This window comes from Emydura macquarii, unplaced genomic scaffold, assembly GCF_026122565.2.
Source record: "Emydura macquarii macquarii isolate MOO-44397 ecotype Brisbane River unplaced genomic scaffold, CSIRO-AGI_Emac_v2 contig_2676, whole genome shotgun sequence".
NCBI classification, from domain to species: Eukaryota; Metazoa; Chordata; order Testudines; family Chelidae; genus Emydura; species Emydura macquarii.
Genome location: NW_027132813.1, coordinates 48,585,261 through 48,608,730, shown reverse-complemented (window position 1 = coordinate 48,608,730; position 23,470 = coordinate 48,585,261). Strand labels below are relative to the sequence as shown.

Sequence of the window (23,470 nt, the reverse complement as noted above, 5' to 3'; positions counted from 1 at the left end):
GACCCTATGTACTCCATCTTGTGTCAAACCCTTTCTAAACCTTTAGATGAATAAGATAGTTATCTGAACAAGGTATGAATGGAGGCTGTATGTGTGTGTGAGTCAGACCCAAACTGCCAGCTTGTCTTGATGAAGTTGTCCTGATGAAGTGTGAAGTCCATCCTAGGCTGAAGAGTGTGAACATAGCCCCAAAAAGCAAAGAAGGATCCACCCCAGAAAAACTTAATCAAACTTAATCAAACTTAATCAAGACATCAAAGAACAAGCTGAAAGTCACGTCTGCTATTGTACCAGCAATCAAGGGTCACAGAGAAGCGACGTGACACAGCAGAACTGAAAAACCTATAAAAGACTGGGTGAGATTTCAAGGCTTTGGGGGAAAAACAGCGTTCTACACATCATCTAAAGAAGAGCGTCGGTGCGCGCCCGACAAGGACCCTGCTCTCCTCGTGCCCAGCTTCCCTGGCCAGGTAGCTGCCACGAGCCACGAACTCCAGCAACGGACCCTAGCTACGGTCTCAAGCCACAATCAGGACTGGTAGCTATATATAACTATAGAACGCTTTCTGGTATGTTTGGGCGCGTGAATGTGTGTGTGTGTGTGTGTGTGTGTGTGTGTGTGTATGTGTAGGTTTAAGTTAGTTATTACTTTAGTTTCTGTCAATAAATGCGGCATACTGCCTTTTCCCCTTGAAAAAGTCCCGAGTGCTTAATTTTGCACAACACAACAACCAGCACCAGCCTAACATAACAGATTCCAATTAAATCCCAAGAACGCAAGGAAATTCAGATGTAAGGCCCAAACTTGGTCTCTGCCTGATTTGGAATGTGTCTAAAGTGTTGTAAGAATAGAGGCAAAATAATGGGCTAGAAGGCTTATTTAAGTTTGAAACCTCTTCCTCGCAACAGGTGATGCTCCTGCCCCAGCTAGTCACACAGCCTCTAATAGGGCAGTGCCCTTAGTTTAGGTGGGAAGGGAATGTCTACACTGCTGGGGTTGTGCCGGCAGTGCAGGATCAATGCCACAGGATAGATTAAGCGGGCAGTGAAAACCTGCTCAGTCATTCCCAGAAATGCTCTCCAGTCGATGCCATAAATCCATCTCTGCAAGAAGCGTAAGGCTGGAGGGCATTTCCCGTCAATGCAGCCGCACAGGAGCCAGCAAACAGAGCTGAAAACAGGGCAGTTTGAGTGGGAGTTTGGGGAGGGAGTGTGGGGTGTTCTGGTATTGTTGGGGTGCTCGTTGGGGGTTAGTTTGGTGGGTATTTTTGTTATAGTGTGTCTCACTGACAGGAAGAAGGGGAAATGCTGTGACAGATACAGAGGTGGTAGTCACTCAAGCAGTAGAAGAGACAATGAAGATGACTGCATGTGGAAGCTACGGGATGTACATGATCCTGGAGGGGGTACCTCAAAAGAGCTTCGTTTGTCTGAAGTGCCGCCTTATAGAGCTGATGGAAGAGAAGATTTGAGGGTTGGAGATGCAGGTGGAAATTCTGGTTGAGTTTAGAAGAGGATTCGAGCTGATGATGGAGCAAAGGAATGAGGAGGCTAAAGGGAAAACCCAGACCTGCAGATGGAAGCTGGACCAATGAACTCTGAGGGGAGAATGCTGGGTAAGGAAAGCGGCCAATGGAAGCATGTTACTGCGAGAACCTGGCAGAGGAAAAGATCAGCTAGTGAAGGAGAAATCAAGCTCAGAAACAGGTTTGCGGAGTTGGAGAATGAAGAAGGGGCACAGCAGGTGGTTACTGAAGCTGGGAGGGCAAGGAAGAAGAGAAGAGCAGCTAGTCGTATACAAAGAGTGGATAAGCCAATGGAGATACCACCAAATAAGAGCCCCAGGAGGATACAGGAATGGTTGCAGAGGATTGCAAAGGAGAATAGTTGATGAGATGACTTGCAGCCAGAAAGAACAGGGGATTGGCTGGAGAATCGCACCGTCACCAGGAAAAGGCAGATCTACGTGATTGGGGGCACCCTGCTGAGAAGAACAGACAGGCCTGTAACCAGAGCTGATCCAGAGAACAGAAGGGTGTGCTATCTGCCAGGTGCTAAGATACGGGATGTGGACCTGAGGTTGAAGAGGATCCTAACGAAAGCAGGAAAGAATCCACTGATTGTCCTTCATGTGGGTACAAATGATGTAGCTAGATTCTCGCTGTAATGTATCAAAGGAAACTATGCCAGGCTGGAGAAGACTCTTAAGGAAATCGAGGCTCAGGTGATCTTCAGTGGGATTCTGCCTGTCCCTAGAGGAGGACAAAGACATGACAAGATTCTGATGATCAACAGATGGCTCAGGCAGTGCTGCTACAAGGAGGGCTTTGGGAAGTATGGTCACTGAAAGGCATTCATGGACAGAGGACTGTTCTCTTGGGATGGACTTCACCTGAGTAGGGAGGGAAATGCACTTCTAGGATGGAGCCTGGCACAACTGATTAAGAGAGCTTTAAACTAGGGAGCTGGGGTAGATGGTTGGGAGATGCCCAGGTAATCTCCACGCCTGATTTTAGCATTGAGAGGGAGGAAAACGAAGTAAGAAAGGACACAGCAGTGGGGAGCAGAATGAACATTAAGAGGAAGGGTAGTGTAGATACCAGTCTAATAGGTGATATTGGCAGTAGAATGACTGCGCCAAATCAGGTAAGGAATGTGAGCAAAGCCAAAACAGCAAAAATTAAGATGTTTGTATACCAATGCAAGGAGCCTGGGTAACAAAATTGATGAACTAGAGCTACTGGTAGAGGAAGTGAAACCAGATATTATAGGGATAACAGAAATATGGTGGAACAGTAGTCATGACTGGTGTATAAGGTTTGAAGGGTATGTGCTGTTTAGAAAAGACAGATATAAAGGCAAAGGTGGTGGAGTAGCATTGTATATCAATGATGAGGTAGACTGTAAAGAAATTAGAAGTGATAGAACTGATAAGACAGAGTCTGTCTGGGTAAAAATCACATTGGGGAAGAAAATTACTAGAGTTTCCCCTGGGATAGTGCTTGGGGTGTGCTATAGACCACCGGGATCTGATTTAGACATGAATAGAGACCTCTTTAAGGCTTTTAATGAAGTCAATACTACTGGGAACTGTGTGATTATGGGAGACTTTAACTTCCCAGATACAGACTGGAAGACCAGCACTAGTAATAATAATAGGGCTCAGATTTTCCTAGAAGTGATAGCTGACAGATTCCTCCACCAGACAGTTGCTGAACCAACAAGAGAGGATGCCATTTTATATTTGGTATGGTGAGTAGCACGGACTTCATAGAAGAGCTGGTTGTAGGGGAGAACCTGGGTTTGAGCGACCATGAGCTGATTCAGTTCAAACTAAATGGAAGGATAAACAAAAATAGATCTGTGACTAGGGTCTTTGATTTCAAAAGGGCTAACTTTAAAAAATTAAGGGAATTAGTTGGGAAAGTGGACTGGACTGAAGAATTCAAGGATCTAAAGGTGGAGGAGGCTTGGAAGTATTTCAAGTCAAAGTTGCAGGAACTATCTGAAGCCTGCATCCCAAGGAAGGGGAAAATATTCATAGGCAAAAGTTGGAGACCAAGCTGGATGAGCAAGCATATCAGACAGGTGATTAAGAGAAAGCAGAAAGCCTATAAGGAGTGGAAAATGGGAGGGATCAGCAAAAAAAGCTACCTCTTGGAAGTCAAGACGTAGAAATAAAGTGAGAAAGGCCAAAAGCCAAGTAGAGTTGGACCTTGCAAAGGGAATTAAAATCAATAGTAAAAGGTTCTATAGCCATATAAATAGGAAGAAAACCAAGAAAGAAGTGGGATTGCTAAACACTGAGGATGGGGTGGAGGTTAAGGATAATCTAAGCATGGCCGAATACATAAACAAATACTTTGCCTCCATTTTTAATGAGGTTTATGATGATCTTGGGGACAGTGGTAGGGTGGCTAATGGGAATGAGGATATGGAGGTAGAAATCACCACAACCAAGGTAGAAGCCAAACCCAAAGAGATTAATGGGACTAAATTGGGGGAGGGGGAAGGGCCGGATAATCTCCATCCAAGAATATTAAAGAAACTAGCACATGAAATTGCAAGCACAGGATTTGTAATGAATCTGTAAACTCAGGGGCTGTACCGTATGACTAGAGAATTGCTAACATGGTTCCTATTTTTAAGGAAGGGGAAAAAAAATGATCCGGGTAACTACAGGCCTGTTAATTTGACCTCAGTAGTATTCAAGGTCTTGGAAAATTTTTTGAAAGAGAAAGTAGTTAAGGACATCAAAGTTAATGGTAATTGGGATAAAATACAACATGGCTTTACAAAAGGTAGATCGTGCCAGGCCAACCAAATCTCCTTTTTTGAGAAGATAACAGATTTTTTAGACAAAGGGAATGCAGTGGATCTAATTTACCTAGATTTCCGTAAGGCATTTGATATGGTTCCACATGGGGAATTATTAGTTAAATTGGAAAAGATGGGGATTGATATGAAAATTGGAAGGTGAATAAGGAACTGATTAAAGGGGAGACTACAAAGGGTCATACTGAAAGATGAACTGACAGACTGGAGGGAGGTTACTAGTGGAGTTCCTCAGGGATCAGTCTTGGGACCGATCTTATTTAACCTTTTTATTATTGACCTTGGCACAAAAAGTGGGAATTTGCTAATAAAGTTTGCGGATGACACAAAGTTGGGAGGTATTGCCAATATAGAGAAAGATCGGGATATCATACAGGAAGATCTGGATGACCTTGTAAACTTGAGTAATAGAAATAGGATGAAATTTAATAGTGGAAAGGTCATGCATTTAGGAACTAACAGCAATAATTTGTGCTATAAGCTGGGGACGCATCAATTGGAAGTGACAGAGGAGGAGAAGGATCTGGACGTACTGGCTGATCACAGGATGACTATGAGACACCAATGTGATGTGGCCGTGAAAATAGCTAATGTGGCCTTAGGATGCATCAGATGAGGTATTTCCAGTAGAGATAGGGAGGTGTTAGTACCGTTATACATGGCACTGGTGAGACCTTACCTGGAATACTGTGTGCAGTTCTGATCCCCCATGTTTAAGAAAGATGAATTCAAACTGGAACAGGTGCAGAGAAGGGCTACTAAAATAATCTGCGGAATGGAAAACTTGCCTTATGAGAGGAGACTCAAAGAGCTTGGCTTGTTTAGCCTAACCAAAAGAAGGCTGAAGGGAGATATGATTGCTCTCTATAAATACATCGGAGGGATAAATACCAGGGAAGGAGAGGAATTATTTAAATTCAGCACCAATGTGGACACAAGAACTAATGGATATAAACTGGCCATCAGGAAGTTTAGACTTAAAATTAGAAGAAGGTTTCTAACCAGCAGAGGAGTGAAGTTCTGGAATAGCCTTCCAAGGCAAGCAGTGGGGGCAAAAAACCTAGCTGGCTTCAAAACTGAGCTTGATAAATTTATGAAGGGGATGGTATGATGGGACAGCATAGTTTGGTGTTTGACAGATCTTTGACTACTGGTGGTAGATATGCCAATGGCCTGTGATGGGACGTTAGATGGAGTGGTTTCTAAGTTATTACAGAGAATTCTTTCTGGGTGTCTGACTGATGAGTCTTGCCCACATGCTCAGGGTTTAACTGATCGCCATATTTGGGGTCGGGAAGGAATTTTCCCCCAGGGCAGATAGGCAAAGGCTCTGGGTTTTTTTTGCCTTCCTCTGTAGCATGGGGTATGGGTCACTTGCTGGTGGATTCTCTGTATCTTAAAGTCTTTAAACCATGATCTGAGGATTTAACTCAGTCACAGATCGGAGTCTATTTCAGGAGTGGGGGGGTGAGGTTCTGTGGTCTGCATTGTGCAGTAGGTCAGACTAGATGATCACATTGGTCCCTTCTGACCTTAGAGTCTATGAGTCTAAGTAAAAGCTACTCTATGTAGCTTGCGTATCTCCCATCAACTGCCGCTGACACTGTAGACCAGGCCTACCTTACATTTCTACTGGGAAAAAAATGTCCGTCCACTGTTCTAAGGAGGAAGCAGGAAAGGAGAATTTGCATCTACCTTGAAAGAACTGCAAATAAGAGGTCATTTCCCTTTCTCCCCTGTAGATTTTAGCAGAAACTAGAGACAACAGAGACTGCGAAGTTAAGGGAATGACTTCCACAGTCCATAGGAGAAAGTACATGCTTCACGTGGGCACAGTCCCATAAAAAGGTCACAATTTAAACTTCTCCAAAAAGAAACCTGTTTCTGTTACCCATCATGATCAGGATTTAAAATATATAGTAATCCTTTCTTTTGGAAACGCTTACACCGTGCCCTTTTTATGGGACTGTGCCCACATGAAGAATGTTTTATTTTGAACAGTATGCCATTAGACAGAGAGTTTATGGGTCTGATTTTAATACCTGCCTCCCTTTCTTTTGCGAATAATTGCCAGCACTATTTTGTGGCTACGAATGTGGGCATATATGCCTCTGCTTGATTTGTGGCGTCTCTACATGCCTTCGTCTGCACCCAAAACTAACGGGCGCCTCTGGTTATTGGCAGGCATAAAAAGAAAAGCTGGCTTTGAAAAACAGGCCCCGCGCCTCAGCAACGATTCCCATACAAAAAAAAAAAAAGTCAATTGTTCTTTTAGAATAGGAAAGCACTGCTGTAGTTCAAATCCCACAGTGAATGTTTAATAGTAATCACTGCATATCAAGAGAGAATTTATATTTCACTCCCATGCTCTGGAACTGCAATATAGTTCAGTCACATTAACATCACTTCATGTTGCAAAATTTCACTGAAGTGATACTGTACATCCAAGAACACACTAGCGATCACTAACCTTAGCATTCAACTCATCCACAATGAAGTGGCAGAGAGCAGCTTTAAAGAAATACTCTTTTGCACTGTACTTCAGCAAAGGATTATCCATGGTATTTGTTCCAACCTAGACATAAAAAGTTATAGCTACAGTCAGGTTGTACAATGTATTTTCTTTGTAAGACAAGAACTAAAAACCCCAAGGTGATCAAAATTACATGTAATAGCTCCCACATGTTTAACAGACTGGATTAAAAACATGCAACAAGTACCAGATCCTATCAAAAAGCAACAGCTCAACAGGTTTCATATAATACCTCAACTTCCAAACTGAAATAAAGCAGTCACAATTTTTTTTATATAAAGTGATTAGGTGATTTATGCATTAAAGACTCTACCTACTGTGGTTGTACATATGCGTGCGCAATCCTCCCTCCCCCATCTATCCTCTCATATGGCGCATGTCAATGCAGCACTTAAATGCTGCACATTATTTAGGAGGACCACCCCCCAGAACAGAAAGGTGGGTCTCTCAGTTCCACCAGCACTGATTCTGGGGGGAATCTCAATCTCTCTCTCTTTGTGGCCTTTTGTATACTGTGCTCACACGGTCATCATATGCACTTGGTCTAAGCTCTTCCGCCAAGGAGTTGGAACCTGGCACCTCTTATAGAGCAGAATGCTGCAGGCAAAGAGAATCCACGTGAACACCCCGGCCCCTCCCCCAGGTCTGTCTGACATTACAAACTGATGTTCTGGAGTATGTTACGTAGCTCTATACACCCACACAGGCCAAATCATGGCTGCCCTGCATAGGATCAGTAGAAGGGGAAGGAGAATGAAAGGAATTGCTTTCCCACCACTGCACACCCATGCGGGAGGCAGACCTCATTTGGATGGCTGCAGTCCTGGAATGCAAGGCAGGGCAGGCATTTCTATATTGCCAGGACTATTCCAGACCCTAAAAGGGCCAGGTGGGGAATGGGCCAAGCATGGCTGTGGCTCAGGTCCTCTGTGCACTGGGGAGAGCAAAACTGCAGGACAGGTGCAGTAATTGTCACCAATCAGCACACGGCCCCACAGCATCCCTGAAGATATTGTCTGCACCTCCACAGTGCAAACAGAAGACTTCCAGCCACCCCTACACTACAAAAGTTTGCTTCTCTGTACCTTAATGCTTTGGGCTTGGGGCCTGAATCGGCCAGATGCAGAGAGCCCTCAACTCCTATGGAAGTCAGCAAAAGCTGAAGCTGGTCAGTAATGTGCTGGATCAGATGAACTAGGAGCCCTTTATTTCATGCCTGCAGTATCCACATGGGAGAGTTACAGCACAGCACTTTGGTGCTCCAGCTATTCACAACCCCATAGTCCAAACTGCGGGGCAGTGTAGATAAGCCTATAGAATTCCAGTTTTAGTGACCATAGGCCCTGACCTGGAGCCCATCAGGAGCAACACACACTCTAGCAGTTACGTTACTTCAACTATATTGTCCATTTTATAAAGAGAGCATATACACTAACCTGCTCGTAGATTTCAATTGCCTTCTGGTACTGCTCTAATTGAGCAGCATATGCAGCCACCTTCAGCAGACACCTGTTAGCTGAACTAGAATCAAGGACTTGAGTTAAAATATGTAATGGTACAGAACATAGTGGTAAATATGTCAATTTCACTACTTCTCTAATAGATACATCCACTAGCTAATGTATGTGAAAACGTTGCCCAGTACAGTTACCGGTTAGAAAAATGAGTATATTACAAATACCAAAATTATTAAAACACTAAGGTCCTATGTTGAATCTTAAAGCTTTCTGCAAATCTGCAGAAAATTCTCTTTCCAACAACCTCTGGTATGATCTTCAGCCCCCAGAGAGACTAGAAAGCATATGCATTAAACATTCCACACTGTATGTAAGTCAAACATTAAAATCTAAATAAAGACAGAAATCAGTTTTCACATGAAAGCACCTCAATGCCAATTTCATGTACCTAAGTGACAAATTCAGCCTCTTAACGCAGGAATCCACATATTAGAAGAGGCATATAATACTGCACATCTTAGAACAGGAAAGAAAAAAGGACAAATCCAGACTGTAAATCTTCCTTGTTTAAAATAACTATTCTATGAAGAAGACTTGCCTGTTGGATTCTTCACCTTTGTAGTAATCTGCAGCTTGTTCATAATGTGCAATTGCCTAAAAGACAGACACAAGCATTTTTCTCTCAAACATGTTGCTTTTGAGATAAGATTTGTGGTAAAAACCATATCTAAGAAGATTAGAACTTCTCAAGATTCCTCAGGTGGTTTTAGAGGGAAGACGTGACATTCCACTCTTACTGTCCCATAGGATTATACCAATACTGAATCACTGCAACCTATGAACTCGGATTAAGAGCTCGATCCTGCAGAATTGGACTACTGAGTACAGCTCTTACTATTGTCCGCAATCCCACTGAAATCAAATGGCAAACTCTTGCTCATCTGTCTCCTGGTGGTGACACACTATTACTGACACAATTACTATAAAGCAACGAAGTTCATCACTTTTGCCATGATAAGGTTAGGTAAGCCTTTAGTTTAAAGAATAGCAGTATTTGATTTCAATGGGTTTACGTGGGTCTGTATATCTACAAGGCATTGCAAGACCAGGGTCTGTAGGATTCAAGCCCACAGGCTCGCTGTTTGTAAGCCCAGGCTAGGGCAGCCACCCGGAATACTGACCCTAGGTTTAGAATTTCTGCACCGAGGTCTCACAGCCACATTCATGTGCCTACAACACGCTACGCAGACCCAAGTCAAACCAGCCTATTGCCGGCTTCCTAGCGCCCGCCCCAACTGTAGCCACGCTAGCCCTTTGTTCATGGGGCACTGTAGGAAAGCCTGACTGTCCATCCTGGGCACTTTATAGGAAGTCGTCACAGCCTGCCAACACACCAGTTGAGCTGTCTTTTGGGTCTGCATGCTCCCAGGGCCGGATTAACTCTCCTCTGGGCCCGGGGCTATTAATTTTGTGGGGCCCCTTACAGCAGTGCTCTAGGGACTGGGAGAACTTGGGCCAGGCCTGGGGCAGACCGGCCAGGATGGGGACGAGGCAGGCTGGCGCTGTGGCGTGGTGCGGGCCAGCGGCACTCCAGGGGCTGGGGTGGACTGGCCAGCCTGGGGCCAGGTTGGGGCCGCATCTGGTGCTGGGGCACTCTGGCAGTGGGGGTGGGGGGCCGCGGGGGTGCAGGATGGCCAGGGTAGGTTGGGGCGGGGCAGTGGTGGGACATGGGCTTAGGGGGCATTTGGGGCACTCCCACACTGGGGTCACCCGGCCAGCGGTGCTTGGGCCACCCAGGGCAGGGCTTGGACGGAAGAGGGGTGGAAGAGGCGTAGCTTTGGGCAGAAGGGACGGGGCCGGGGGCTAGCCTGAGAACGGGCGGTTCACCAGCCACCCGGATTTATTTTTGCGGGCCCCCCTTGGGCCGAGGCCATGGGCTGCAGCGCCTAAAGCCCCTGCATTAATCCGGCCCTTCACGCTCCTGGCAATCGAAGCCATGGAGGAGTCACCATTTGAAGAACTTCTCCTGCTTGGGCTTTTGCTCCTGTTTCAGGAAGAGCATCCATAAGACTCTGGTGGTCGTTTCGGCAGTGTTTTCTGACCTACCGAAGGCACCTGCTGGAGGAGGAAGAAGAGAAGGACGATACAGATGTGGCAGGCTCAATCTGGCTGATCCTGCTCACAATTCTCGCTATAGATGCTGATGCCCCATCTGTAGAGCGGCACTTCTGGAGCGGGGCCACAAGCACAGACTGGAGGGATCATATTGTCATGCAGACCTAGGGTGACTAGTGGTGGCTCCACAACATTTGCTTGAAGAAAGACACATTTCTGGAAGTTTGTGAGCAGCTTGCCCTGACCGTCCAGCAACACACACGAGAGCAGCCATGCTTTTCCAGAAGTGGGTTGCTATAACCATCTAGAAGCTGCCTACCCCAGACCACTACAGGTCTGTTCCGAACATCAAACTAGTTAGCAAGTCAACTGTGGTTACAGTGGTGGCTGAAACTTCTGAGGGAATCAGGCGTGTGGTTTTCCTCAAGGTGCTGAGCATAAACAAAATCCCTGAAGTAACTGCTGGTATTGAGATAATGGGGTTTCCAAAAGGTACTGGGACCATTGACAAGACTCATGTGCCCATAGTTTGCCCTCATCATCCAGCACATGAATACATAAACCATAAAGGGTACTGCTCCATTGTTATGCAGGTCCTTGTAGACCAGAAAGGCCAATTTACAGGCATCAAAGTGGGTTGCACCTGGAAAAGTTCATGATGCTACAGTTTTCCACTGATCGGGAATCCACCTTCCTGGATAAGCCATGACACTGTTCCCATCAAATGATGTCATAGGTGGAGTAACTGTCCCCCACTATTATTCTAGGGCCCCACCTACCCAGTTTGCCTTGGCTTATGAAACCATTACCTGATCTCAGAGGGTTTGGGAAAAGAAGGTTTAATTACACTCTCAGCAGGTGTAGAATGGTGGTTCAATGTGCATTTGGCATACTGAAATCCCACTGGCGCTGTCTACAGACCCATTTGGATTCCAGTGTCATCAATGCTGCCCGCATCAAGTGGCTTGGCTCAATCTTTGTGAATCCAAAGCTGAGCCATTTGCTCCTGAATGGAACAATGACAGTAAGGGGCTGACTAGGCTGCTGTGAACCGTTGGGGGTCAGTGCTCGATGAAGTACCCAGCCTCCAGTCAATGTCCTCAAAAAATAACCAGACTACAGATGCAGTTCTCATCCCTGGCTTTCCAGGAGTCGCTCTTGAGCCCATTTATCCACTCTGTGCCCTGGTCACCAGTCCAGTGAATCCCCAATGCTACCAGCTTGTCTGCTATTTCTTGGTACACATGGTCATTGCTGGTACTCTTAAAGAGCTCGAACATCTTGCTCACCTCGCACCACAAATTTACCAGAATCTGACTGTAGTCCCGTGACCAGCTAGTAGCGTGGTTGGCAAAGGATTTCTTTTTGTTGGTGGCCATACCGCAGGAGATGGTTCACTCTCTTTGCAGCTCAGCAGTCAGAATAAAATGGAAGGACTAAACCTCAAGCAACTGTACTTGAACCACATGGTTGCTTCCATTTTCTGGGAGTCGATTGGCTGGTCTTGGTCTTGGAATTAGGAATGCTGCTCCATGGAATTGTGGGATAGCATTGGCAGATTCTCAGGACACAAATCTGGGGAGCCTGGGCCCAAACTGCAGTCACGATGAAAAGTGATGCACTGTGGATCTGAGACCCAGTGGGACTCAAGTTTGGACGCATGTCCCTTGCTGCAGCCTAAGGGCCCAGCTGCTAAGAGCTTACTAGCTCAAGTCAGATGGGTCTGTGTGTAGAAAGAAGGGGTTTGGACTTGAACTTGAGTATGAGCCCAGGTTTACATTGCAGTGTAGACATACCTTGTATAAAGATTGAACACTGAGCTCGATGACTGGCAGGAACTGGCATTTAATTAATGTCAAATTTTCAAAGAAAATCTTTGTAACAAGAAATACAGAAAATATACACGACTGTTATGCCCTCCCTATTATATACATGATTGAGAATGTAGGGCATGTCCTGGGGAATAACAATGGATTTACAAGAAGTGATAACATACTAACAACTCTTCATTCAGCAAGTCTCAGGTACAAAAAGAGTTTGTAATCTAGACAATCTGTTTTATCCTTTCGCTCAAAAGTCAAACCATATACAAATTTGTGTTTCCTTGGGAAATTTTGTTTTGCTTATTAAAATCACAAAGGGACAAATCCCTCTTTGACACAGTGATGAATATGGTATAAGAATGTAAGTAGACAGAACTCCTGACATGCTTAGTCTGTATTCAGGCATGACTTTCACTGAAATTTTGCTTGAGTAAGGACACCTGGGATTTGACCCAAATTATTTTAAATGCGGTTTAACATGTAATGTTAGTTTTCCACTTCACTACTTTAAATCGTCCCTAACTAATAAACTGTGACACGAATTCACTGCACTGTTTTTGTTACAGTCAAGCTGAGTATGTGTGAACCACAAACCAATGACAGCTTCCTAAGAGTACTTCAGCAATACTGCTCTCAAAACCCTTCAAATGACTTTTTAAAAAGAAACACAGCTCAGTTAAAAGGATCTCTTGATCTCTCTCATGTATGAATTTTCTGTGTGTAATATATATAGAGGGAAGAGAGAGCGCTACTGAATTCACTAAAAATATCACTTCCCATGGCAAACTGGGCTTTCCCTGTAGGGTAAAGAGGAAGTCTCTCTGACATGCTTAGCATCCAAGGCTGCAGGCACAGCGGAATCCTATCACACTTCTGCAATGATTTGTCAAATCAGCTTAAATGTGTGTGGCTAGAAAGATCCTTGATTGTTTCCCCCACCCCCTTTTCCTCTTCCCCTCCCCCCCTCCCCAACCACACACACACACAAAAGAGCTGGACCATATAAACAACTTCTGTGCAACTCAAACTTTCCTGACAGTCCTTCAAACATGCTTTTAAACTGACCTACAATGCATCATCCTCATGATGTCTGAAATGGGATCTGGGATACGAGCTCTCTCATAAATCTAAAGTGACTTGCTCAGTCCCTCTGCTTCAGGCCTCTATATCAGAGTCAAAGTTACATTGTCATAAGGAAAGGAAGAAGTAACTTAAAAAATATGGACGAGGAGGAAATGAGGCATATCAAAGGCAAAGACCAAACAAGTCATCCCCGAAGCTTGTTCCTGATATCACTCACACCAGGTTTAACTACACTACCTTCACACAAGTTACTCCTGACGTATACCCACATCTGCAGGATCAGAAACACGCCTAGAGATTGTAACTTCCTGGAAGAGCCTGATTCATGAAGTTCCTTGGCCAGCAGAGTGAAGTTTCATAACCACACACAGCTCTGATGGCACATTCACATGTGCAGCTGCAATAAAAAGTTCTAATAGTTTAACCAGCTTACCTTTTCAATATCTACCAGCTCAGTCTCATAAATCTCTGCAATGGTGATGTGATGCTTGGCAGCAATAGTGAATCGGCCCTAGGATGGACAATTTAAAAAAAGACATACAGGGTTTTTTTCCCCTCTCTCTTTCAAGTACATATAGCTTTTATAACTTTTAATAGAATAACGATTTAAGCAAACTAGTTTAAAAAAGAGGCATCAATCTAAGTTGCCTCACGTTGGGATACCAACCCCAACTCCTCAAGGCAATACAATTTCTTACCAGGTCTGTGTAAATATCGATGGCTGCATTTAAGCAGTTCATAGCCTCTGTAGCGTAAGCATTCAGGAAAAACAATGAAAAAAAAATGAGCTGAGACACCCAGACATTGTTCAACAGTTCAACTTTCACCAGTGCATGGTAGTTTTTCTGCTGTGTGTCTGTTCTGACCAGAAACCTAAATGGCCAGCTCCTCAAACAACCATCTATCCAGGCTCTGAAACCTCAAACATACATTTTAATGCCCCAAATTTCACACAAACAAAAACCCCTGAGATGTGTGCATGCAAAGTGCCTTTGTATTTGCCAATCTAGTAAACATAGAATATCAAATTCCATGGAGAAATGCACATCCTAGGTACAAACTGATTTTTCCCAGGTCAAAATTTTGGCTTTGAGGTGTTACACATTCAAAAACTAGTATGTGCAAAAAAACTATATCCCCAGTTTCTGGGTTTGCTTTTGAAAACTTTGCCCAAGAAGAAGCAAGCTTTTAGTATACTCAAATACCTAGTGAATACACCAGAACTCTATCAATATTCATAAGAACATAAGAACATCCATACTGGATCAGACCAATGCTCCATCTAGCCCAGTATCCTGTCTTCCAGCAGTGGTCAATGCCAGATGCTTCTGAGGGGATGAAAAAAAACCAGGGCAATTAGTGAGTGATATCCCGTCATCCACTCCCAGTTTCTGGCAGTCAGAGGTTTAGGGACAGACACCCAGAGCACAGGGTTGCATCCCTGACCATCTTGGCTAATGGCCATTGTTAGACATATTTTCTGTGAATTTTTCTAATTTGTTTTTGATCCCCATTATAGTTTTGGTCATCTCAATATCCCCTGGCAGCAAGTTCCACAGATTGACTGCACTTTGCGTGAGGAAGTTCTTCCTTACGTTTGTGTTAAACCTTCTGCCCATTAATTTCATTGGGTGACCCTAGTACTTGTGTTATGTGAGGAAGTAAATAACACTTCCTTACTCACTATCTTCAAACCCTTCATGGTTTTATAGACCTCTGTCATATTCCCCCACTTCGTTGTCTCTTTTCTAAGATGAACATTGCCAATTTTTTAATCTCTTCTCAGATGGAAGCTGTTCCATCCTCCTATTCATTTTTGTTGCTCCTCTGGACTTTTTTCCAAGTCTAATATATTTTTCTTGAGATGGGGCAACCAGAACTCACACAGTATTCAAGGTGTGGGCATACCAGGGATTTGTATAGTGGTATTATGACAGTTTCACTCTTATTATCTATTCATTTCCTAATGGTTCTTAACATTGTCAGCTTTTTGGACTGCTGTTGCACACTGAGCAGATGTCTGCAAAGAACTATCCACGACAATTCCAAGATCTCTTTCTTGAGTAGTCACAGCTAATTTAGACCCCATCATTTTATACGTATAGTTGAGATTATTTTTTCCAACATGCATTACTTTGCACTGATCAACATTGAATTTCATCTGCCATTTTGTCGCTCAGACACACAATTTTTGCGCGACCCCTTTGTAATTCTTCAGTCTCCTTTGGACTTAACTATCTTGAGTAATTTTGTATCATCTGCAAACTTTGCCACCTCCCTGTTTACCTCCTTTTCCAGGTCATTTATGAACAATACTGGTCCCAGTACACATTCTTGGGGGATCCTGATGTTTGCCTCACTCCACTATCGGAACTGACTATTTATTTCTATTCTGTTTCCTATCTTTTAACCAGTTCCTGATCTATGAGAATATCTTCCCTTTCATTCCATGACACCCTACTTTGCTTAAGAGCCTTTAGAGAGGGACATTGTCGAAAGCATTCTGAAAGTCCAAGTACATTATATCCACTGTAACACTCTTGACCACATGCTTGTTGACACTCAAAGAGTTCCAACAGATTGCTGAGGCATAATTCCTATTACAAAAGCAGTGTTGACTCTTCCTTAATGCATCCTCTTTATCTATGTGCCTGATAATTCTGTTCTTTACTATAGTTTCAACCAATTTGCCTGGAATTGAGGTTAGATTTACCAGCCTGTAACTACCAGGATCGCCCCTGGAATCTTTTTTAAACATTGCCATTACATTAGCTATTCTTCAGTCTCCTGGTACAAAAGCTGATTTAAGCCATCAGTTACGTACCACAGTTAGTAGTTCTGCAACTTCATATTTGAGTTCCTTCAAAGCTCTTTGGTGAATACCATCTGGTCCTGGTGACTTATTACTGTTTAATTTATCAAATTTGTTCCAAAACCTCCTCTAATGACACCTCAATCTGGGACAGTTTCTCAGAATGGATATCTAAAGAGGATGGCTCTAGTGTGGGAATCTCCCCCACAGCCTCTTAAGTGAAGATTGATGCAAAGAATTTATTTTGCTTCTCTGCAGCAGCCGTGGTCTTCCTTGAGTGCTCTCTTACCACCCCCGTAATCCAGTGGCCCCAGAGATTGTTTGGCAGGCTGTCTGTTTCCGATGGACTTAAATTTTTTTTTTGGCTGTTAAATTTTATCTTTTGCTAGCTCTTCAAATTTTGTTTTTGGCCTGCCCAATTATATTTTTACACTTGACTTGTCAGCGTTTTTACTCTTTTCTATTTTCCTCAGTAGGATTGGACTTTCAATTTTTAGAGTATGCCTTTTTGTCTCTAATTTATGTCTCTTTTATTCTGTTGTTTAGCCAGGGTGGCATCTTTTTTTTGGTCCTCTTGCTGGTTTGTTTTTTTATTTGGGGTATATATTTAGTTTGAGCCTCTATTATGGTGTTTTTAAAAAGTTTCCATGCAGGCTGCAGGCACTTCATACTTGTGACTGTTCCTTTTAATTTCTGTTTAACTAGCTTCCTTGGTTTTGTGTAATTCCCCTTTTTGAAGTTAAATGCTACTGTGGTGAGTTTCCTTGGTATTTCCCCCCTACAAGCATGCTTAATTTAACTACATTATGGTTGATATTACCAAGCAGTTCCACTATATTCACCTTTTGGATTAGATCGTGTGCGCCATTTATGACTAAATCAAGAATTGCCTATCTCCTGGTGGGTTCCAGGACTAGCTTCATTAACGGTGTCTAGAAATTTTACCTCTGCATCCTGTCCTGAGATGACAAATACCCAGTCAATATGGGGATAGTGGAAATCCCCCATTATTACTGTGTTTTCTGTTTTTGTAGTGTTGCTAGTTTCCCTGAGCAATTCACAGCCAATGTCACCATCCTGGTCAGGTGGTACGTAGTACATTCTTTCTGCTATATCTTATTCAACCATGGAATTTCTATCCATAGAGATTCTATGGTGCTGTTTGAGTCATTTCAGATTTTTATTATAATGAACTCTATGCTTTCTTACACATATAGTGCCACTCCCCCACTAGCACCAACTACTTTATCATTCCTATGTATTGTGTACCCTGGTATTACAGCGTGCCATTAATCATCATCATCATTCCAACAGGTTTCTGTGATGCCTACTATATTAATATCCTCTTAATCCTCATAGAATACCAAGCATTCAAGTTCACCCATCCTACTATTTAGACTTCTAGCATTTGTACACAAGCACTTATAAAATGTGTCATTATTTAGTTGTAAGGCTTCTTGTGATGTAATTGAATGGGAATCTTATTTCATTTGACTGTTTCTCTTCAGTTTTACCTGTACTTTATCTACTTCTGTTCTCTCATCTTTTCTGGCACATACAGTATCCCCTTTAATAAACCCTCCCCAGATGGATGTCTCTGTCCGAACTGTGTACACTTCCGCACACCTGTCGGCTTTCCCCCAACCTTTGTCAGTTTGAGTGATTGATTGATTGGATCCAGGTGGGGCTAATTGCGGGGGCGGGGCTTTGAGGGGTAAGAGCAGGGGGGGGGCAACTGCCCCAGCCTTATAAAAGGCAGCCAGCTGCGAAGCAGCTGAGCAGCGAACCGAGGGGCGGCTAACAGAAGGAGAAGGAGGGAGTTTGCCTGGGAGTTCGCCTGCGGAGAGAGCCCACTGCAGGTGTTTGCCTTTCAGGCATTGCGGAGGAGGCTCTCAGAGCAGAGATATGGAGATGGAGCGATCTGTTGTTGTCACCTGCACTGGGTGTGCTATGTTTGTCTTCCTCCCCCAGGATAGAGATGACTTCATCTGTACCAAGTGCAGGCTGGTTGCCTTATTGGAAGAGAAGGTTAAAGGACTAGAGGCCCAAATGTCAACCCTGCGGTGCATTACAGAAAACAATGTCTTTCTCCATCAGGCACAGGCAGAGGGTAAGCAAGATTCGGAGAAGGCCGGGCAGGCGAAAATGAAGAACGGGGAAGGAAATTGGCAGCATGTGACCTCCCGAAGAAAGAGAACCCATGTGCCCACCATGCAGATAGAAGTAAGGAATCGTTTTCATCCTGTCTGCACAAGTACTACGGCGGAGAATGATTTGGAGGACCCTTCAGAGGGAATGGATCAGAAGGAGACCCGTTTGATCAGAAGGCAAGGGATGAATTCTCCTAGGGATGGGGGTTCCACAACCACCATTCCCAAGAGGAAGAGAAGGGTGATGGTGGTCGGGGACTCCCTCCTAAGGGGGACGGAGTCATCCATCTGCCGTCCGGACCGGGAAACTAGAGAAGTGTGCTGCTTGCCTGGAGCTAGGATTAGGGATGTGACGGAGAGACTGCCAAAACTTATCAAGTCCTCAGACCGCTACCCCTTCCTGCTTCTCCACGTGGGCACCAATGACACTGCCAAGAATGATCTTGAGCGGATCACTGCGGACTATGTGGCTCTGGGAAAAGAGATAAAGGAGTTTGAAGCGCAAGTGGTGTTCTCATCCATCCTCCCTGTTCAGGGAAAAGGCCCAGGTAGGGACCGTCGCATTGTGGAAGTAAATGCGTGGTTACGCAGGTGGTGTCGAAGAGAGGGCTTTGGATTCTTCGATCATGGGATGTTGTTTCAGGAAGAAGGACTACTAGGAAGAGACGGGATTCATCTAACAAAGACAGGGAAGAGTATCTTCGCAGACAGGCTGGCTAACCTAGTGAGGAGGGCTTTAAACTAGTTTTGACGGGGGACGGGGACCTAAGCCCGAAGGTTAGTGGGGAAGAGGGACACCGCATGGAAGCAGGCCAGTCGGCTACTTATCTCAAGTGCCTGTACACAAATGCAAGAAGCCTGGGAAACAAGCAAGAGGAACTGGAAGTCCTGGCACAGTCAAGAAACTACGACATGATTGGAATAACTGAGACTTGGTGGAATAACTCTCACGATTGGAGCGCTGTCATGGATGGGTATAAACTGTTCAAGAAGGACAGGCAGGGGCGAAAGGGGGAGGAGTTGCACTGTATGTAAGAGAGCACTATGACTGCTCTGAGCTCCAGTATGAAACTGGAGATAAGTCAGTTGAGTGTCTCTGGGTTAAGCTTAGAAGCAAGAACAATAAGTGTGATGTCGTGGTGGGTGTCTGTTACAGACCACCAGACCAGGAGGATGAGGTAGATGAGGCTTTCTTTACTCAACTGGGGAAAGTTTCCAGTTCACAGGGCCTGATTCTCATGGGAGACTTCAATCACCCTGACATCTGCTGGAAGAGCAATACAGCAGAGCACAAACAATCCAGGAAGTTTTTGGAGAGTGTCGCTGACAATTTCCTGGTGCAAGTGCTGGAGCAACCAACTAGGGGTCGTGCTTCTCTTGACCTGCTGCTCACAAACAGGGAAGATTTGGTAGGGGAAGTAGAAGTGGGTGGCAACCTAGGCAGCAGTGACCATGAGATGGTCGAGTTCAGGATCCTGATGAAAGGAAGAAAGGGGAACAGCAGGATACGGACCATGGACTTCAGAAAAGCGGACTTTGATTCCCTCAGGGAACTGATGGGCAGGATTCCCTGGGAGGCTAATATGAGGGGGAAAGGAACCCAAGAGAGCTGGCTGTATTTTAAGGAGACCTTATTGAGGGCACAAGAGCAAACCATCCCGATGTGCAGAAAGAATAGCAAATATGGTAGGCGTCCAGCTTGGCTTAACAAAGAAGTCTTTGGCGAACTTAAACGCAAAAAAGAAGCTTACAAGAAGTGGAAGCTTGGTCAGATGACTAGGGAGGATTATATAAACACTGCTCGAACGTGCAGGAATGAAATGAGGAAGGCCAAAGCACAATTGGAGTTGCAGCTAGCAAGGGACGTGAAGGGGAACAAAAAGGGTTTCTACAGGCATGTTGCCAACAAGAGGAAGATTCGGGAAAGTGTAGGCCCCTTAAAGAAAGAGGGAGGCGACCTAGTGACGGAGGATGTGGAGAAAGCTGAGGTACTCAATGCCTTTTTTGCCTCTGTCTTCACAGACAAGATCAGCTCCCAGACTGCTGTACTGGGTGGCACAGAATGGGAAGGAGGCAAACATCCCGCAGTGCTGAAGGAACAGGTTCAAGACTATTTAGAAGGATTGGACATTCACAAGTCCATGGGGCCGGATGCAATGCACCCGAGGGTGCTGAGGGAGTTGGCTGAGGTGATTTCAGAGCCATTGGCTATTATCTTTGAAAGCTCGTGGCAACAGGGGGAGGTCCCTGAGGACTGGAAAAAAGCAAATATAGTGCCCATCTTCAAAAAAGGGAGGAAAGAGGATCCGGGGAACTACAGACCGGTCAGCCTCACCTCAATCCCTGGAAAGATCATGGAGCAGGTCCTTAAGGAATCCATTTTAAGGCACTTGGAAGAGAGGAAGGTGATCAGGAACAGTCAACACGGATTCACCAAGGGAAAGTCATGCCTGACCAACCTGATTGCTTTCTATGATGAGGTGACTGGCTCTGTGGATGTGGGGAAGGCGGTGGATGTGATATACCTTGACTTTAGCAAAGCTTTTGATACGGTTTCTCACAGTATTCTTATCAGCAAGTTAAAGAAGTATGGGTTGGATGAATGGACTATAAAATGGATAGTGAACTGGCTAGAGCATAGGGCTCAACGAGTAGTGATCAATGGCTCCATGTCTAGCTGGCAACCGGTCACAAGCGGAGTTCCCCAGGGGTCGGTCCTGGGGCCGGTTTTGTTCAACATCTTTATTAATGATCTGGAGGATGGGGTAGATTGCACCCTCAGCAAGTTTGCGGACGACACTAAGCTGGGGGGAGTGGTAGATACCCTGCAAGGTAGGGATAGGATACAGAGTGACCTAAACAAACTGGAGGATTGGGCCAAAAGAAATCTAATGAGGTTCAACAAGGACAAGTGCAGAGTCCTCCACTTAGGAAGGAAGAATCCCATGCACAGCTATAGACTGGGGACCGACGAGCTGGGCAGCAGCTCTGCAGAAAAGGACCTGGGGGTAACGGTGGATAAAAAGCTGGATATGAGTCAGCAGTGTGCCCTGGTTGTCAAGAAGGCTAATGGAATATTGGGCTGCATTAGGAGGGGCATTGCCAGCAGGTCACGGGAAGTGATTATTCCCCTCTATTCGGCATTGGTGAGGCCGCATTTAGAATACTGTGTCCAGTTTTGGGCCCCCCACTACAAAAAAGATGTGGACAATTTGGAGAGAGTACAGCGGAGGGCAACCAAAATGATTAGGGGGCTGGAGCACAGGACTTATGAGGAGAGGCTGAGGGAACTGGGCTTGTTTAGTCTGCAAAAGAGAAGAGTGAGGGGGGATTTGATAGCGGCTTTTAACTACCTGAAAGGGGGTTCTAGGGAGGATGGGGCTAGGCTGTTCTCGGTGGTGGCAGATGACAGAACAAGGAGCAACGGTCTCAAGTTGCAGGGGGAGGTCTAGGTTGGACATTAGGAAAAAGTTTTTTACTAGGAGGGTGGTGAAGCATTGGAATGGGTTACCTAGGGAGGTGGTGGAATCTCCATCCTTACAGGTTTTTAAGCTGAGGCTTGACAAAGCCCTGGTTGGGATGATATAGCTGAGGTTAGTCCTGCTTTGAGCAGGGGGTTGGACTAGATGACCTCCTGAGGTCCCTTCCAACTCTAATATTCTATGATTCTATGATTCTATGAACCTTAGTTTAAAAACTCCTCTATAACCTTTTTAAATTTACATGCCAGCCATCTGGTTCTGTGTTGGTTTAGTTGAAGCCCATTCTTCCTGCATAGGCTCCTCCTTTCCCAAAAAGGTTCCCCAGTTCCTAATAAACCTAACTCCCTCCTTTGAACACCATGATCTCATCATCCATTGAGACCCTGCAGTTCAGCCTGTCTAACTGACCCTGTGCGTGGAACTGTAGGCATTTCAGAGAATGCCACCATAGAGGTCCAGCACTTGAATCTCTTACCTAGCAGCCTAAATTTTGCTTCCAGGAACTCTTGCCTTCTTTTCCTTATGTCACTGGTACCTCCATGTACCACAACCACCGACTCCGCTCCAGCACTGCACAAAAGTCCATGTATATGTATCCAGAGGTCTGCAACCTTCACACCTGGCAGGCAATTCACAATGCAGTTCTCCCGATCATCACAAACCCAACTATCTAAATTTCTAATTATCGATTCCAGCATTACTATTACCTGTCTCTTCCTAATAACAGGGGTCCTCTCCCCCGGAAGAATATCCTCCGTGCGAGAGGATACAATGACATCATCTGGAAGGAGGGTCCCAACAATAGGATAGTTTCCCTCGGCTCCTGCTTGATGTTCTCATTCCCTGAGACTTTCTTCCTCCTTGACGGCATAGAGGCTATCAGACTGGGGGTCCAGACATCTATTTTGCAACTTACAGAACAGTACCTTCCATCAGCACTGGTTTAGCTTCTTTGGCATTTTAAAACGGTACTGGTTGTAGCAGATAATAATGAATGACACTAACTGCTCAAAAGAGCTATTACAATGCACTTTGGTCACTAAAATTTAAAACTAGAAATACAGTAATGGAAATATGTTACCTGGTCTAAGGCCTGAAACTGATTTTCATCAACAGATTTAAAGATGCAGCATTCTCCGTTAAGAGAGAGCCAACTTTCCAGTAACTCTCATCTTCCTCTCTAGCCAAAAACTGGCATACACTGTATTTTTTTTCATGTTAATGCCAACAGCTAACATGTGTGGGGACTTTACAGAATTTTTATTCCTTTAAACATCTCAATTCACAAGCTTCCCTGCCTGCTCACTCAGAAGAACTCAACTTACATATGAAGTAAAAATAAAAGTCAAGGAAACTCTCTGCTAAAGCTGACTTCCAATGTTATGGTACTACAGAGCCCTACCTTATTCTAAGGAAATAATTGATAAGACACTGTCATACCTAATATATAAGAATCAGCCTTATATAAGATATATATATACACACACACACACACACACGCGTATGTCCTTATATCTGTAGCTGTTATTAAAATATCCTGTGATGTGTATAGTAACTTGGTAATATCCCTTTAAAAAGTCAGGAGCCCTCTAGGAGGCCTCCAAGTCTTTTATTGCAGTAGAGCGGCAATGTATGCAGGAGCTAGGTCTTGTGTATTTGTACCTAGTTAATAAATACAGT

General features: G+C 44.6%; 1 protein-coding gene across 1 annotated transcript in view; it reads right to left on the bottom strand.

The window, feature by feature from the left end:
- NAPB (NSF attachment protein beta) overlaps positions 1-23,470 on the bottom strand; it is a 47,205-nt gene that overhangs the window by 5,281 nt on the left and 18,454 nt on the right. The window contains exons 4-8 of the mRNA XM_067565340.1: positions 14,045-14,091; positions 13,780-13,857; positions 8,924-8,979; positions 8,305-8,389; positions 6,806-6,910 (exon numbers count right to left, since the gene is read on the bottom strand). Coding sequence (XP_067421441.1) covers positions 6,806-6,910; positions 8,305-8,389; positions 8,924-8,979; positions 13,780-13,857; positions 14,045-14,091 — 371 coding nt within the window. The remainder of the gene's footprint in view (positions 1-6,805; positions 6,911-8,304; positions 8,390-8,923; positions 8,980-13,779; positions 13,858-14,044; positions 14,092-23,470) is intronic.